The sequence below is a fragment of the Brachypodium distachyon genome, chromosome 3, assembly GCF_000005505.3.
Source record: "Brachypodium distachyon strain Bd21 chromosome 3, Brachypodium_distachyon_v3.0, whole genome shotgun sequence".
Lineage (NCBI taxonomy): Eukaryota > Viridiplantae > Streptophyta > Magnoliopsida > Poales > Poaceae > Brachypodium > Brachypodium distachyon.
The window spans coordinates 11,496,802-11,514,707 of NC_016133.3; the positions used below are offsets into that span (position 1 = coordinate 11,496,802).

The 17,906-nt window shown below is 42.6% G+C and overlaps 2 protein-coding genes and 1 long non-coding RNA gene across 8 annotated transcripts; 2 read left to right on the forward strand and 1 right to left on the reverse strand.

Moving 5' to 3' along the window:
* The first annotated feature begins 1,403 nt into the window (after positions 1-1,403).
* LOC100844592 lies at positions 1,404-4,805 on the forward strand. Its single transcript, XM_010235915.3, has 11 exons — positions 1,404-1,605; positions 1,687-1,758; positions 2,279-2,377; positions 2,465-2,540; positions 2,631-2,717; positions 2,840-2,910; positions 2,996-3,088; positions 3,487-3,624; positions 3,827-3,932; positions 4,062-4,270; positions 4,452-4,805. The coding sequence occupies exons 1-11, from the start codon at positions 1,537-1,539 to the stop codon at positions 4,518-4,520; spliced, it is 1,089 nt and encodes a 362-aa protein (XP_010234217.1). The 5' UTR covers positions 1,404-1,536; the 3' UTR covers positions 4,521-4,805.
* LOC112271730 lies at positions 4,625-5,993 on the reverse strand. Its single transcript, XR_002965035.1, has 2 exons — positions 5,857-5,993; positions 4,625-5,728 (listed from the first exon to the last, which is right to left on the reverse strand). It is a non-coding gene; the product is annotated as an uncharacterized LOC112271730 (long non-coding RNA).
* LOC100844902 (structural maintenance of chromosomes protein 1) lies at positions 5,880-17,537 on the forward strand. Of its 6 annotated transcripts, XR_002965029.1 has the most exons (19): positions 5,881-6,425; positions 6,545-6,781; positions 6,888-7,121; positions 7,781-8,019; positions 8,464-8,730; positions 8,917-9,187; positions 9,934-10,058; positions 11,430-11,539; positions 11,636-11,743; positions 11,827-11,966; positions 12,056-12,145; positions 12,239-12,447; positions 12,550-12,719; positions 13,621-13,730; positions 14,411-14,790; positions 15,395-15,700; positions 16,554-16,781; positions 16,871-16,982; positions 17,125-17,537. XR_002965029.1 is itself a non-coding variant. In XM_024461587.1 (18 exons), exons 1-18 carry the CDS (start codon positions 5,961-5,963, stop codon positions 16,917-16,919), a joined length of 3,738 nt encoding a protein of 1,245 aa, XP_024317355.1. In that variant the 5' UTR covers positions 5,881-5,960; the 3' UTR covers positions 16,920-17,528. The 6 variants fall into 6 exon arrangements, 4 of the variants coding, with proteins under 4 accessions (XP_024317355.1, XP_024317357.1, XP_024317356.1 ...); XR_002965030.1 differs by lacking the exons at positions 16,871-16,982; positions 17,125-17,537 and adding an exon at positions 15,851-15,943 and having other exon boundaries at positions 5,880-6,425; positions 16,554-16,692; XM_024461587.1 differs by having other exon boundaries at positions 16,871-17,528.
* Positions 17,538-17,906: the final 369 nt, after the last annotated feature.

The window sequence follows — 17,906 nt, forward strand, 5'->3', positions numbered from 1 at the left end:
GCAGCGCCAAGACGGCGGCCGGAGATGAGGGGAACGGCAATCTTCAAAGACGGCGTCTGCTAGCAGGGGCGGGCTCACCTTTGCACAAAGGTATTCAGTTGAATACCAATTAATTTTGCTAGAACACTAGATATATATATATATATATATAGTTTATGTAGTATATATACCTAGTTTAGTTCCATATCTTCTATAGATTGGTAGAATACCAATTATTTTTTGCGTATTCAACCTGTGCTCAGTTCTACTATATCTTCTATATGCCAAAATACATGCCTTTTGGCTGTCAATTTTTTTACACTAAAATTTTGAATACCAATTTTGAAAAATCCTAGGCCCGCCCCTGTCCTAGGTTTTTTTTAGAGCAACTAGGGTTTTCTTTGTTAGTCTCGCATAATGGGAGATCCGAAACTTCTACCAGATGTGCACGAGAGGGGCTTTTTTTTTAGAATAACCTGTAACTTTATTCAAACACAAGAAACATTACAGGTACAATGCTTTGGATCATAGACTCTAGAGACTACAAGTTAACTCCTGTAATTAAGAATTACAATGAGATCTCTTAAAGACATCTTCTTCGTGATATCATACTTTGCAACATGAAATTATGCTGAGGTTTCAACATAGAGACTGCAATCAGACTGTAGCAGCAACATCGTTACTGGTATCTCTGCACGAACTTGACTACCTTTGAAGGTTTCGAAAAGCCCCTTGAGTTGCTCCTTGAAAAAGATCAGAAGTCATGAGCATTGAACGTAGTTGGGCCGGGGATGATCTCCTAAACGTGCAAGTCGTCGAACCGCAAGATCTTCATCAGAACGCCAGAGAAGTATTCCAAAGTTACAAAAAATAAAACCAACAAAAGCACCATGACACACTAACAAAAACTCAACAGATACGTATAAACGGATTTGCGAGTACACAAACCCAAAATCTGTAAGATCGGGTACACTGAACCTATGGTGACTAAAACTCCCTGTCTCCACAGCAACGCCCGCTGAAGCACCCCGCAGCAGAGGAAGAAGCAGAATAACTTTATTCGAGACAACATTGCAACCTCCGCCATCGCGTTGCCGATCAAAACCAAACGAGTGATATAAGACACTTTTGGATACTCTTAACAGAAATCGAGATTCCCCTCACCTCGCGCCGGAGACGAGGGGAACGCATCAAAGACGGCGTCTGCTAGTTGTTTTTTTTTTTGAGAACCGGGTTTTTTCTTTGTTAGGCTCGCATATCGGGAGATCCGAAACTTCTGCCAGATGTGCACAAGAGGGGCTGAGCAGCGCGACACGGACGCGCGGGAGACGGAGCGTAGTAAAGCCTGTTTTGTGATTAGTAGGCCCATGAGTGAAGCCCAGGCCCAGCAATAATAAGAGGTGGTCGTAGCGTGTCCTGTCGTGTCTCCTCCGCTGCGCCTCGGAAAGAAAGACAGAGAGAGACACCAACACCAACACCAACGCCAAGATCCAAATCCCTTTCGCTAGCGAGCGCGACCTGGCGGCGATCCGATCCGATCTCCTGCCGCCGGCGACCATGGCTCGCCGTCACCTCCTCCTTCCTCTCCTCGCGCTCGCCTTCTCCGTCTCCCTCGCCGCCCCTCAGGTTCTTCATCCTTACCTAACTTTACTCCTTTTCTCTCGCCATTCGATCGATACCCACATGCTCGTATGTATGCTGCCACAGGGACTGGGAGATGTCGCCGCCTTCATCGATGGTGCGTCGCACCGCTACCTGAGGCATCAGCAACACGACCAGGTTCCTTCCCTAATTCTCTCTCTTACAATTTAGCCTCTTTTGCGCCTGCTCTCTCTCTCTTCACGCAAGCTTCCAGCTGATCCATATGTAGTTTCTAAATCGTTACTACTAAATACTAGATAACACTTCCAATCGCTGTTACTTCAATGCGATGGGCTTAAAAGATTTATGATATATAGCTGGTACCCAGTCATATGAACTCATCTCCTCCACGACCGAAACCTAAGCACATATACTCTTCTTAGGTGCTTACATGTCTACTAACTAAGCTAATTACATGCCTGATTAATAATTTGATTACATGTTAAACACCGATGCTTAGTCAACCTCATCTCACATGTATGGCAACACAAGTCCTCTTTTCGTGTGCTATGCCTATGCACCTGCGGGACTAATTAACCGCCTTCTCTTAAATCTTGAAAAGGAAGTGCTTCTTGTCATGGCATGATCTACCTTGCCTTTTGATTTCATTTCATTTCTTCCCCACATGCAATTATATCGTCTCATGATATGCCTACAGCAGGCCTCTTCAATGTCGCTTGATGAAGTTTCTGCAGCTGTTTCTGTCTTGCTTGGTTTTGCACCACCAGCCTCGCTACCTGCGCTTTCTTCTTCAAAGGTCCATTCTCGATTCAGACAACCTTTGCATTCACCGTGCTGCTTTATCTGATCTCTTCATTCAACCACCATTTTTCTTGGTTTGCAGTTAAACAAAGTGCTACTCCCTAACCCATTTGATAGACCCCGTGCTGTTTTCTTGATGCAACTCGATGGATCCCACGGTTTGTTAATTTTTGTGTGGATGATTTTATCACCGTTTGCTACTTATGCATTTTGTATGTAGCGATTAATGCCTCCTCATCATTTATCAGCCTCCGTCGATAGCTTCATATCTGAAGCCGGTACTATTTTCAGAACAAGGATTGATGGTGCAAAAAATCTTGCCACGGGTCTTACAGGTTTCGCTAATTACCTAGTCCTAGATGTGCACATCTCCCTGCTTTTGGAACATGGATGCCCCTACTTCTGTCTATGTTGTTGCCTTTGTTGACACAATTCTTACAGACCATGTACCTTGCAGACAAGGATGAATTAATTGTCATCCACTCAGATGAATCTCTTGCTGTTCAAGATAATGACCTCACCAACTTGGTAAGTATATTTTCTTTAGGGGCAAATTGGCAGTTAATCTGGATAACTTTGTTTACAAACTATAACTGCAACAACTTTTGTGCAGGCCAATTGGTTGGAGGGATCATATCAGAAGGCTGATGGCAAATTGAAAATTCCCCTGGAGAGTGGAAACAGTCTTACTCTGTTCATTTCTAAGGTTTGCATCCCTTCATGAACTTCCATCGCATATGAACATGCAAAAAAACCTCACTTGATAGCTACTCTATTTTTTACCTCTAGCAATTGTATGTACCCCATGTAGGATGCATCCTCAGCTGGTGTACTGATTTGTGACAGTAGTAGAATGTGGTAGTATGATTAATCCCTTCATGAACTTCTATCGCATACGAACATGAAAAAAAAATCACACTTGATAGCAACTCTTTTTTTACCTTTAGCAATTGTATGTACCCCATGTAGGATGCATTGTTTTTGCTGTTAGAAATTGGATCAGCTGGTGTACTGATTTGTGAGAGTAGTAGAATGTAGTAGTATAATTAACTGCACTTGCATTGTTTTCATCAACATTATGTGCGAGCTTTCATGTCTTCGCAGGAAGCAGACCTGGAATTTGCCTCCAGCTTGATCTCCCTTCTTAAAACCATCAAAAGGAGCATCCAGGTTCACGAAGATTTCTCAGGAGGCATTGTGAGCCCTGCAGAGTTATTAGTATGCCACTTCACAGGCATTAAGGTGATTGTAAACATATATATTTACTTATTAGTTGTAGTTTGAAATTGGTAGCTGATTCTTATTAACTCGAGAGACCCAGTATCTCTTTACTCCTTGGACAATGACTTGATCATACCCGTGATCTGCCCAGCTACCCATGGTCAAAGCACATGAGTCATTTATGTTACTGCTATGTGCTTACTTAACTAATGTGTTTATTTAGGCTCTGGAAGATGAATATGGTTCCGCGGAAATTGTTAAGCAGGGAGCTGAAGTAGTCCGGACAGCACTTTCCAAAGCATTTGATCTTCTGCAGGGAGCATACAGAGGTAACATATTTTGTGCCGTTGATTGTTGAGTTGAAACATAACCTGCAAGTACTATACTTGATATATTTTGAGAACTTGCCCTGAGGGCAATATGATTTCTGTTTTGACACGTATCATGTGGTAATACAGGGAAAATTGTTGGGCTGGTAATATCCGCAAAGGAGGCATCTACATCCTTGGCATCCATCATTGATGCACCATCCTCAATGCATATCTCAAGACGGCTAGAAGAAGCAAGCAGAACTAATGCTGCAGCTTCTATAGCTGCGATATATCTTGTTAGATTGAGTTTGGCATGGATTACTGGGATCATCCTTCTTGTCTCGACTCTCATTGGGGTGAGCATAAATTCCTCGGTCTTGTCAATTGGTTAACTTGTTGTAAGCCGACAACCAATCTTAAGTTCACTCTCCAGCACTGAGCTTGAGATGTGCGCCATACATACAATGTGCCTGGAAACCCAGGTGGCAAACTTTTTTTTCTTTGTCGATATGTGTATCTGACGACACTGTTGTGCAGGTTTGTTTGCTGATGAACATGCCGCTCACGAGGGACACACTCCTGTATTCAAATGTCAAGATTGATTAGTTGGTACTACATATGCACCTTGACACGACCCTGGGTTTTACATTAGATCTGCAAGTGTTTACCTGCTGCTTACTCAGTGTAGCAAAATATACTGTTGCTATGTGGATCCTTCATTTAGAATTGTACTGCTGCTGCTGCATGTATGGGCTCGTCTTGTTTTTTGGTAAATAATAATAAGCAAGGGGAGTGTATTTTGTTGATATTCCAGACAAATTGTTTTTGTGGAATATACTGGTATCTGAATAAATTTGTGGCTCAAACGTTTAAGGCCGGTTTACTTTTTTTGGCGACGTAAATGTAATATGTTAATCATTAGAAATACAGTTTTTGTTCATCACATTTACAAGCTCATGAGGGTAATCACCCAACCAACAATTGGTAATTCCCGATATCCTACTCATGTTTGCAAGTAAATCATATTTGTAGCGGGAGATCTTGCATTTAGTCACTTCACGGTCTTCGTTTATGAGCTCTTGAAACACCTGAAGCAGGTTACGATAGCTCGAGCAGGAAATATCCTTCTCTCCACTCAGTTTCACCGCCTCGGCACAATCCACTTCCAGGCAAATTGGGAGATGCGTATGTTGAAGGCCAGTTGCAATCCCTACACGCAGGCTTCAAGTTCCGCCTCCAGCGGGTCATTGCAATGTACGAGAGCTCTACATTGTCATCTCTAAGAAGCATCCCAGTTTCTGCACGTCTTGTTTCCACACAGCGAAGGAACCATCCACGTTAAGCTAGTATGTCCTGGCTCGGGTGGTTTCCATGGAGTGTGCGGCTCTCTGGCATGGGAATTTTTCTGCTGCTTACTTGGTTTGTTGGAATTTGACATGAATCGGTGGATGTTTGATTTGTACACATCAGCCAATAGCGAAATGAAATTGGAAAAGGCCATGGACATCTTTTTTTTGTTCACAAATTAAGGTATGTGTGTTGTTGCTCAAGGAATCATTATTAAACTGCGTCCCCTTGAACATACGTATACTTTTGGAGAATGACGAGGCACGCCTCCATGGGCCGATTGCCAACACACACTGCTTCTGGCAGGCAAGAGAATCAAGACTTGAGAGATGGATCAATTGATTAGCGTCCGGATAACTGCATAACCGAAGCAGCATTCGACATTGACAGACCAGTGGAGCCATTTGTTTGTTTGCTTCTCTTCAAGACAATACAAGACTCATCTTCACAGACCTTTTCAGAAACATCTAAAAAAAATCTATGTAAATAAAAAAATCTATGTAAATGACAAATTGTGCGACGTGAGAAATCTCTGAATGATGCACTGGCTGCCATTGGATCAGGATTGGACGGAGATGGCGGAAGGTGAATTTACCTGGGGACTTCACAGAGGCAGAGAGCCAAGTCTTCTTCTCCCCTTTCCGTCTTCTCCGACGAAAACCCTAGTCCGGTTCGGAAGGGCAAGGGCAGTTAGGAGCCATGGCGGCGGCGCCCTCCGATGGTCACAGCCGCAGGAGCGGCGGAGGGCGGATCCATCGGCTGGAGGTGGAGAATTTCAAGTCGTATAAAGGAACGCAGACTATCGGCCCCTTCTTCGACTTCACGGCTATCATCGGCCCTAACGGCGCCGGCAAGTCCAACCTCATGGATGCCATCAGCTTCGTGCTCGGCGTTCGCTCCGCACACCTCCGTGGCGCCCAGCTCAAGGACCTCATCTACGCCCTCGACGACCGTGACAAGGAGGCCAAGGGCCGCAGGGCCTCCGTCCGCCTCGTCTACAACCTCCCCAGCACCGGGGCCGAGCTCCATTTCAGCCGCACCATCACTGGTGCTGGCGGCAGCGAGTACCGAATCGACGGCCGGGTCGTCACCTGGGACGACTACAACGCCAAGCTCAGATCCCTTGGTATCCTTGTCAAGGCTCGGAACTTCCTCGTCTTCCAGGTCCTCTCCCCTAATCCTCCCTACTCCATTAGCAAATGCTTCTCGGATTCACTCTTCATCCCCCCCCCCCCCCCCCCCCCCACCCCCTGGCTGACTTGTCATCAACATTTGCATTGCAGGGTGATGTGGAGTCCATTGCCTCCAAGAACCCCAAGGAGCTCACCGCACTTCTGGAGCAGATCGCTGGCTCTGACGAGCTCAGGCGGGAGTATGACGAGACGGAGGATCTGAAAACCAGGGCCGAAGAGAAATCTGCACTTGTCTATCAAGAGAAAAGGACCATCGTCATGGAGAGGAAGCAGAAGAAGGCGCAAAAGGAAGAGGCAGAGAAGCATCTACGGTTACAGCAGGACCTGGTACATTTCTCACACACATTTCGTTTGTCCTGAAACATATGAAGTATGTGTTGCTTACTGTATCTAATATTCACATTACATGCTTTGTTTCCTTGCTTGTTTTCAGAAAGTGTTGAAAACAGAGCATCTCCTATGGCAACTCTACACCATTGAAAACGACATGGAGAAAATAGAAGCTGAGCTTGAGGAGGGCAGGCAGTCTCTTCAGCAAGTGCGGGAAGAGAATCAGTCCTCTGACCACGAGCTTGCTGCAAAAAAGAAAGAGCAAAGTGCATTTCTCAAGAAAATGACCTTATGCGAGAAAAGTATGGCCAAGAAAAAGCTTGATATTGACAAGAAGGTAAGAGCCTTTTTTTCACTCTTTCACTCCCAAGAAAAAGCTTGAAGCAGCGTCTTTTTCTTCACTGTTCCAGTCCAAGAAAAAGCTTGAATTAGCGTCTGCTAGCTGTTTACACAAAATCTTCCACTGTGATATGCAGTTTAGTTTCTGTGCTAGTGATCCCTGTGAGTAAAAGAATTCCTACAACGCAGCGTGTTCTGAGGACGATTTGTGGTTTAAATTCTTTCCATCTAGCATTCTTCTGCTCACATGTTCATTGCTTCATGAACATTCACGCCGCTCTCCCTTCACTTCTCCTTATGACCCAACAACCAACATCCGTGTAACTAATGTTTCTGCATTCCTTATTTCAATACTATTGATAATTCTTGTCTGTTACATGTGATAGCCGTATCTGTCTATCATCTGTGCTATTTTTTTTTTCTTATCATTGACTTGTATGCTCTTAGAAAATCAGTCGTGTATGAAACTGCTGAGTGTTGCATTTGGTTTTAATTATTCGTGGTTAAGTTATAGCTTCTTGCAGTTCAGAATTTGTATCAGAATCCTTAATAGCCTCAAGGCTCGCCTTCTAAAGATTTAGAGCGATGTACTAATACTGTTTACTTTCATGAACTGGACATGTTAATTACATCCTAATTAACATATTTCTTCTTCAGCAACCTGAGCTTCTTAGATTGAAAGAGCAAATATCTCGGCTGAAGTCCAAAATGAAAAGCTGCAACAAAGAGATTGACAAAAAGAAGGATGATAGCAAGAAACATTTGGAAGAGATGAAAAGGCTGCATAGTGCTTTGGTTGATGTCACAAGAGCTATTGAGGAGTTGAATGAGCAGGGCCAAGATAAAAGCGTGAAACTGCAATTAGCTGATGATCAAGTCCAGGAATATCATAGAATGTAAGTCTCATCTTCATGTCTACCATCTAAGAAGATAGAACATTTTTCATCCTGTGTGTATGATTCTAGGAATACAATATATTTGGTAGTTGAATGAGCCAGGCCACGATGATAAAAAAAGTTATCTGAAAAACGTAGAGTGGCATGTATCTGGGAACAGACTCTGAATGTTAGAACAACATGTATTTGTGATCATAGATGAGTATTTGATAACCGAACCCCGCAGGTAGATACTAGATGTAAAATTAATGTCCTTCTCGCCCCAAAATATTAATTTGCCTTTTGAGTAGTTTTTGTCTTCTTCTGAATCTATTGACAATTATGCCAAAATTATGAACCTTATTTTGATTTTCGTAGTATGGATAAATTCGAACTTCTCCCTTAATATGTTTCCATTCTTTTCATACCACTGAGTGCATCCTCAAAGTATTACTTCTGTGGCAGTAAGGAAGATGCAGGAATGAGGACAGCAAAGCTGAGAGACGAGAAAGAAGTATTAGACAAAGAGCTGAATGCTGATGTTGAAGCCAAAAAAAATTTGGAGGAGAATATGCAGCAGCTTCGTAGCCGCGTGGATGAGATATCATCACAAGAGAGTGAATTGCACACCAGGCTTAATAAGATTCTTAACTCAATCCCCAAGCATGAAGATGAGCTCACACGTTTACGTGAGGAACATAACAAAATTGCAAAGGAACGCCAGTCTTCAGGGTTAGTTCAGATCCTTCAGCATATCAATTTTCTGCCCCATTACAGATGCTAGTTCAAAATTGTGTATTACCAAAATCCTTTGATCTCGATAGTGTTCTTGTTCAAATCCTTAAGAATATCAATTTTTTGCTCCATTACAGATGCTAGTTTTGATGTCTGATATGCCATTTATCAAAATTTATGCAGTGCTAAGTATCAAACATTGAAGCAGAGGGTTGATGAGATTGATACACAATTACGAGAACTCAAAGCTGACAAGCATGAAGGTGAGCGGGATGCTCGATTCTCAGAAACTGTTAGGAGTCTTAAGCGGCTATTCCCTGGAGTCCATGGTCGCATGACTGAACTTTGTAGGCCCGCACAGAAGAAATACAACCTTGCTGTTACTGTTGCCATGGGGAAATTCATGGACGCAGTAGTGGTGGAAGATGAAAGCACAGGAAAGGAATGCATTAAGGTGCTGCCTTCATGTCTACATTTTTCTTGGATCTACAAAAAATATATTATACTTGTATGTAGTGAATGGTATTACTTCTGTTTTTGTTTAATTCAAAATGCACTTTTCAGAAATACAAAGCACCTTTTCAATAAAATGAAATTTCCAGCATCACACTTATGCTTGCTTGCATGGTTGTGGGAGATATATGGGTGTACAAAAAGGAGATGTAGTGCAAACACGTATATGTAGCTTGCTACGTGATTCGTTGAAAGAAAAGTCGCATGGGTTTCAAATTTTTAAATGGATTTGAGAGCAGGGGCAGCTGGTGTTTGACTGCACTTTATATCCATTTGAATTGATCATTTCCACCACTTTTCAAGGAGTGGGAGCTTGATGGGTGGCGCCGTAAGGTTGGGGGCACAATATATGTTCTCATTGCTTTACTTGCCTTAGGTGAACTTGACCAAATGTGGCCACTGTTAGTTTCATAGCTACTGTTTCAGTGTGGGCACTGTTAGTTTTGTAACTGCTTTTCCGGTGTGCCACACTTTCCACCTGGCCCACTTGTCATACATTCAGATATGTTCCAAAATTTTGCCACACTTTTTCTGGGAAAGATGACTACCAACCAAACAACAACTTCCTGTTAATCACATTTTACATTTATGCTTGAAGCATTGTATTAGTTTCAGATGAAAGTTGGTTATTTACTATTTAGTTCTACATCATCTCTCAGACCATCACTTTATGTCTCCTGTGTACAGTATTTGAAGGAACAACGTCTTCCTCCTCAGACATTTATTCCCTTGCAATCAGTCCGGGTGAAGCCAATAATTGAGAAGTTGAGAACTCTTGGGGGATCTGCACAGTTGATCTTTGATGTGATTCAATATCCTTTTTTTTTTCCTGTATCTTAGTGTTGTTTGATGCATGCATCTTTTTCTTTTCATTTCATCTCTTTGTTGTGTGTGCCATATTGGCTTTTTTACTTGTGCTCTGCCTACTCAATAGTATTTTTTTGAAAGGAACACTCAAGCATTCCATTACCTCACCCTTCTGGCTGAATCACCAGCAACAAGTTCAGTTACATCAAAAGGAACTTGGCCAAACCACATTTCATGGTTACCAATTCCAGAGTTTGCACCACGTGCAGCTAAGTGATGTGCTACAATGTTACAAACCCGTGGGCAAACTGATATATCAAAAGCATCAAAGGATACACTCAACAGAAATTTCAGTTCAGTAAACAAAGCACTCAGATTTGACAGATCAAATCCCTGCCAGTGATAGCTTGCTTGAGGTTCACTGCATCAGTCTCCAGAATTATGCGATTGCAGCCCATTTCCGATGCGTGCTTGATAGCTTGAAGGGCACCGGCAGCCTGAGCTTCAGCATGAAGGGCATCGCCCAAGCCCTGCAAGTGCCTGAGTACTTCTCCATCTCCGTTTTTACAACAAAACCCCATTCACTTGAACTTGTGTTCTCTGTGGAAGCTCCATCACAATCAATTTTCAGAAAATTTGGTGGAGGACTTTCCATATGTGGGCTTGTTTAAGATTTAGAGTTTCTGTTCTTCTTCAGCAAACTGATATAGTCACCCACATGCTTGACAACCGAGCATTGGAGATCTTCAACAGTTCTAGATTCGTCTCGTTGGTTTACCTTATTCCTGTTTGACCACCATATCCAAAAAAGTGTGCTGATGGTCAGTTTCTCCTCTTCCCCCATCTCTAGCAGCTCTTGCAAGACTTCCTCTCCACCATACCTGTAAGACTGTTAGACACCAACCTCCACAAAAAATGGATTATTTTGCTCGCCCAAGGTAGTGACCACAGCTACTTCCAAATTAAACCGTTTCGCTGTGCAGCACCTTCAGAATTTTTCGGTATGCCTTGGATGGACTCCCGTGCTCCATAGTCTCTTGCCACTTTATAAGCAGATCTTTTCCTACTCAATGGTATTTTACCTTTGCATTTTTGCATCAAATCTCTTATCTGTCTTTGCCCCTATGGATATTCATTTCCATGTAGATTCCCTTGCCGTCTCCCTCAGAAAAGATCTGCAGAAGGCCTGGCACTTACATTTGCACTTACAGTAATGTTGTGCACACTTGCCTGCTCTATAAAGAGTTCTTTTGTGCAAACAGTCTGTTGCTTTGTGTATCGATTACCCATGAGTTTCACTTGAATTAGTGTAGTCAAATGGAATTATGTTGCCAATTGTTTGTTTTTTGCTTCTCATTTGTGTCTTAACATTATACATTTGATCGAGCTTTGGAGAAAGCAGTTTTGTACGCTGTTGGGAATACGCTTGTCTGTGATAAACTTGATGAAGCTAAAACTTTAAGTTGGAGCGGTGAAAGGTACAAGGGTAAGCGCGTGTACTTACACTTTTGCATGCTCTGAAATGGCATTTTCTAGTTTGTTTATTTTGTGCTTACTTCGCTCTTGAATGTGTATGCATTAGTTGTCACTGTCGATGGGATTCTTCTGACAAAATCTGGCACAATGACTGGTGGAGTAAGTGGTGGAATGGAAGCTAGATCAAATAAATGGGATGACAGCAGAATAGAATGTATGCATAATTCTTTTTTGCATTATCACATAGATATATGGGTAATATTTTGTAATTTGATCTTCATGCAATCTTTACTGTAGCTTTGAAGAAGAAGAAAAATCAGCTAGAATCTGAAATGTCAGAACTTGGCTCCCCCAGGGAGTTGCAGAGAAAGGAGCTTGCTGTATCTGAGAAAATAACTGGACTCGAGAAAAAGTTACATTACTCTAATGTCGAACAGGTTGGTGAATAGTGTGACTTTCTGGGCCAAATACCTCAACCCCATTTCCTGGTTGTTTCCAACTTTCTGATACTATTTCTGGTGCACAGAATAACCTCAAGGAGAAGCTACACAAATTGGCATCTGAGAAGCGTAATATCGAGAATGAAATTGATCATCTGGAGCCAGGAAAGGAGGAGGTATTATTTTGTTGTAGTCTTGCAGATGTGTTTGCCTGCTGTTTCTATCAGGTTCCAAGTGCTTTTGCACAATTACTAATTTTGTTTTTTCAGTTGGAGAACCGTCTTGCTAAAAATGACCGGGAAGTCAGAAAGCGGGAGAAAAAGATAAATGAGATCGTGGACAGGATTTACAAAGATTTTAGCATGTCAGTTGGGGTGAAAAACATCCGTGAATATGAAGAAAGGCAACTGAAAGATGCCCAAGCACTGCAGGAGAGGAAACTGAGCCTAAGTAATCAAATGTCAAAATTGAAATACCAGTAAGTAACCGTTTATTCATTGGGCATCTTGTGGATTTCATTTTACTCTCCCATGACTACACAATGTAGCCTTCGGAGCATGAACACCACTTTATTCTACAGGCTGGAATATGAGCAAAAGAGAGATATGCATGCACCAATTGCAAAGTTAAAGGAGTCACATGAGTCCCTAGAGAAGGAGCTGAAGGGCTTACAGGAGAGAGAGTCTGGCGCTAAGGCTGAAGCAGAACATATTTTGAATCAGATGGAAGAACTGAAAGCTGAGGCTGAAGGTACACACTCAAAGCATGTCTGTTTTCCTGTAGTTGTTGATACTTTAGAGTAACCAAGCAGGCGACTCTTGTTTATGGATGCTAGGGCCACGATCGATTTATTATCCTTGGCAGGTTTGAATGGATCCAACTTAATTTTGATGGGAGCCGGGAGGTGAGGGCTCTCTCATCCCTTCTCTCCCATTGAGAGCCACCCTCCCTCCGCCTCCTCTCCCCTTCTCCAACGCGCCACCGATCGGAGTGGGAAGGCATGGGAGCTCGCCCCCCTAATAGGATAGCTACATTTAACACTTTTTTTTTGGAACTTGCTGCTTGTTAAATGTCAGACCATCTCAGTCTATATTTTGTAATGTTATCTCTGTCCTCTTCCTCCATCCTGCACCACCAGCCCGCCTTGCATGAACACGACCCACCAACAGTTCTGCATACAACCACGATGCTGTAGTCGCCCTGCACACCCATGCCCACCGCCATCTTCCTGCCTCCCCTCATACTGTGGTGGGGCTCTGGCCTATGCAACAACACCTGGTGCCCCTTCTGCATGACCTCCCGCACCCCTATGCGGGAGCGGCTCCACGCACAACCATGCAAGCATGGCCTTTACCCACTAACAGCCTTCAGACTGCTCTGGTCCTTTACACCATCAGATCCACGCGCACATACAGAGGACGGAGCCAAACTTCAACACGTGCAAGTCAATGGAATTACATTACCTAGGTCGCCAGTCCTTTCTAGATGTGTTTGGTCTAGTAACTTTGTTCTGTTTGTTGTACCTGCTTGGAGGACTCAGATGCTGTTCTTTACTTTTACTTCATAATGAACATCAGCTTGTCCAAAATTCTAAATACATCTTGTTCTGGCGTACCTTTGTACTGATCCATGAAACTCTTCCTTGGTACAGACTGGAAACTGAAGTCAGACGAATGTGAGAAGGCTATTGATGAACTAAAGGAGCAGAATGCTAGTGTTGCTGCTGCATTGGCAAAGCTGGATCGCCAAGTTAAACTAATGGTAGGTTTCTCTTAGAGTAAATTGCACTTTGGACCAGTGGGTTCGCCTATAGTTTTGCACTTTAGACCATGTCGGATCAGTTTAGGAAAAAAATGACCGGTTCACCAGTCCGACCCCATCTGAAATCTTATATACTCCCTCTGGGTGTGTAGGTTATGTGGCATAAAAACTGTACTGTTTGAAACTCTTTGATTCATCAATCATGTAATTTTCTTTGTACATATTATTGGTCTAATTGATGATCAAACTTGAACCTCAAAATGAGTGCGTGCCCACTAAAAGTGGATGGTGGGAGTACACATTCAGAAACTCAAATAATATTGCTCTGAATCGTTGACTGAATATATAGGTGTGACGCTGATGCAAAATGTCTATTCTGTTGCTCTGATACAGTAGAGAAATAAAAAGGCATAGTAAATAATTGCTGCCAAAAGCTTCAGATTTTCCATTCATTAACACACAACACACAATTGAATTGCTACTTTGGTTCTACTCCTCCAGTTCTTACAACCAAGTTCAGCCGTATCTTAAAACACCGATATACCAGAGTTATGGCTGAAATCTGTTAAAAGTTGGTTGCTTCATGGTTTTTGTGTACAGAAGATAATGCTATTATGTACAACAGTTTAATAGACTTGTTTAAGGCTGCTATTGTAATAAAACCATGCATGTCCTCGCAGGAGGGGCAACTTGCTCAACTTAGAGCACGCCGGCGGGAGATTCATGAGAAGTGTGAACTGGAGCAGCTGAAGCTTCCCACCGTTAGTGATCCAATGGATACCGGATCATCCTCACAAGAACTGGTCCTTGATTACAGCCAGCTCAGAGAAATCTACATGCAGGACATGCGGTTATCCGAACGTGACAAACTTGAGGCAGATTTCAAACAAAAAATAGGTACATTAATGGCTGAGATTGAGCGCACTGCTCCAAACCTTAAAGCACTTGACCAATATGAAGCACTGCAAAGGAAGGAAAAGGAGGTTACCGAAAAGTTTGAGGCAGCTAGGAAAGAAGAGCGAGAGATAGCTGAAAAGTATAACTCCGTCAAGCAAAAAAGGTACCCCCCAAATTATTTTTGTTTTATATATGATATGGCGCGTTAACTTATTCTCCTTTTTAAATACAATCATGCATGTGATTCATCATCTGTGATTCCGTGGAAGTTAGTGACTTAGGGCACGTTTGGTTGATAGCCCTGCCTTGCCATACATTTTCTACTAAACTGTGATTAAGAAATTGCTTGCTAAAAATTGGGCTATGCTTGGCAATTACATGACATCTGTTTTTTCGGAACAAAGTATTCTATTTACGGGTGTGTCAGAGAAAAAAACGATATGTTTTTATTTAGTGAATCATCTGTTCAACTCTGTTCTACTTGGTAAACCACTCATTGAAGTGCTCAATTTACGCCAGAGCTCTACTATCTTTAGTTCTTTACCCAAGATCTCACACATATTCTTGCAGTTGAAATCATGAAAATAATGTGATTTGAAGAATGAGCTGCATTTTTTTATCATTTGAAGAAATCAAGCATTGTTATAATTTCACTTACCTTGCTTCAGAATATTCTTGATCGAATTTTGTTAAGTCTTTTGGATCTTATGGTAACATGCAGCCTGCTCAAGATATATTTTGACTAGTGTTCCAGCTACCTTCTGTAGATTCAGTAGCTGGTACAAGAGTTATATCATATACTCAGTGTTCTTATTGCTTAGGTATGAGCTGTTCATGGAAGCCTTTGATCACATATCTAAAGGCATAGACAAAATCTATAAGCAGTTGACAAAAAGTCACACACATCCACTTGGTGGAACAGCATATTTGAATCTAGAAAATGAAGACGAGCCATTTCTGCATGGAATCAAGTACACAGCTATGCCACCTACGAAGCGCTTTAGAGATATGGAACAATTATCTGGTGGGGAGAAGACTGTTGCAGCTCTGGCATTGCTTTTTGCCATCCACAGGTAAATGTTTCTTGTAAATATGGCACTACATTGCCTTTGTCATGTTGCTCATAATAGTAAGAAAAAGGTGGCAACACAAAATATTTCTGGTTCTTTGGTAGCAACACCTCTAGCTGTGAAATCACTCAAAAGGTTTCCTTCTGGTGTCAGCTTTGCGCTTCTTATATGATTTCATGGCCCATAAAACCACATAGGTGTCCCCTGACCAATGAGCAGGTGGGATTACCAGCATAATACAGTTTGGTAAGTTAAAGTGCTCTATGTGAACGAACACTCGTCCATTTAATGCCTTTTGAATCTCATTTCTCTTTAGGTAAGTTGCTTTTTATTACCGCTTTCTTCACTGAACCACTTAAATAGGTGTCGTGGTCTAGCGATGTAAGTGTGCGCATGAAACATACGATCCACGCGCACTGCATGAGATAAAGTCCATGAGCAGAAAAGTATATTATAATTAGTTGTTAATAACTATTAAAGGAGCCCTGCACCGGTGTGCACTCTTCCATCCGGTTTCTAATGTCCTAGTGTAGCATCCCAACCTCTAATTCACAAGAAGACAGGATCTGTCTACCTTAGTACCTCTCCTCACTTTCTGCTCTCTTTTTTTGCGGGTACTTTCTGCTCTTAGCTTCATGTTAATGCTAGCTGCTTAGTTTGGAGTTAGTGGGCCTAACCGTGGGGTGGTAAATTGTCCGTGTACATTTTGTTGGGTGATCTTAGAGAAGAAAAGCTGGATTCTTTATAAGTAGTAGAGATGTGGCCCATATCTCTACTTGGGTATTTAAGTAGGAGTAGTTACTTTTCCTTTTGTCCCAACCAAATTTCTTATTATATTTCTGTGGCAATTGTGCAGTTTCAGGCCATCACCATTCTTCATATTGGATGAAGTGGATGCAGCTCTGGATAATCTAAATGTTGCCAAGGTTGCTGGGTTTATCAGATCAAAGTCATGTGAAGGTGCTGGCGAAGAGCAAGATGGTGATGGAGGCTGTGGGTTTCAGAGTATTGTAATATCGCTGAAGGACAGCTTCTACGACAAAGCGGAAGCACTGGTTGGTGTTTACAGGGACTCAGAAGGAAGGTAAAAAAAAAAGAGTGCACTTTTATTGCTTTCTTCTCATCTTGTGCATGCAGGCTGATCGTTCAACTCTCGTGAAATCTGATACGCAGTTGCTCCAGAACCCTCACCTTCGACCTGACGAAATATAAAGAAGCATGATGACATGCGCTTTGGTTGGAGTCTTGCTACTTGTTTTATTGCGTTGATGACTGTCCTTAACAGGTCCCGATTTTAACTTTGTGTACATAAGTGATTAGTGGAATGTACTAGTTAATGTAGAAATGGATCGACACTGCAGCATGGAGTCTTCCTACTTGTTTTATTGCGTTTTTTCAGTGTTGTTTGCGCAATTATCACCCAACAGGTTTTGCCAGGAGGAGTAGATGTATAAGACAAAATGAATGGGTAGCTTGATGCTTTGTGGGATGTTGAGCAGCACGAGAAGGGCATATCACCGTGATTGGGAAGAAGCCACCACATGCATGCTAGTGGGAGTGGTGTTGTCATATCCCTGCTTCTATCTGAAGAACTAACACCTGCGGAGGCTATGAGTATTCAGTTATCGTGTGGGGGCAAGTTACTTTACTGTTCCCCTTTCTGTAGCTTTCACCCAGCAGTAACTACTGCGCCTATATAGTTGGCCGGCTGAGTGCCGTGTAAGTTTTTATCGCATTATTCTCTGAAGTCATTGAAACAAATATACAATATATTCTATATAGAAAAGAGCTACGATCTAGGGTTCGCCCCGAGAGGCGGATCTCGCTCAAATTCGTGTGCTATTGTTCCTGATTCCTGTGTGATAACTGTACTGGGATCTGACAGGTGTGGACTCGTTTGGATGAAGAATAAAACCGAATCGGGGCAGTTTTGATTGATGAAATTGAGGTTTTAAGGTTTCTCCCACTGTCGTAGCCCTGAAAGCTTCGTAGCAAAGGGACGCGATGCAAAGTCGGAGGAATACCACCGGTGCAGTGCAGTGCAGTGCTTTAGTAACATAAATTTAGGCTGCACTCATACTCATCTCTCCTTTGATTTTAGCCGCGCAGGAAACCGGGAAACGCCGAGTTAGCAGCAGGTTCGGTGGTATGGGCCTGAACGGCCGCTCGTACGGGCCTGACGGTGCTTCGGGCCCGCCGCTCAGCAGGT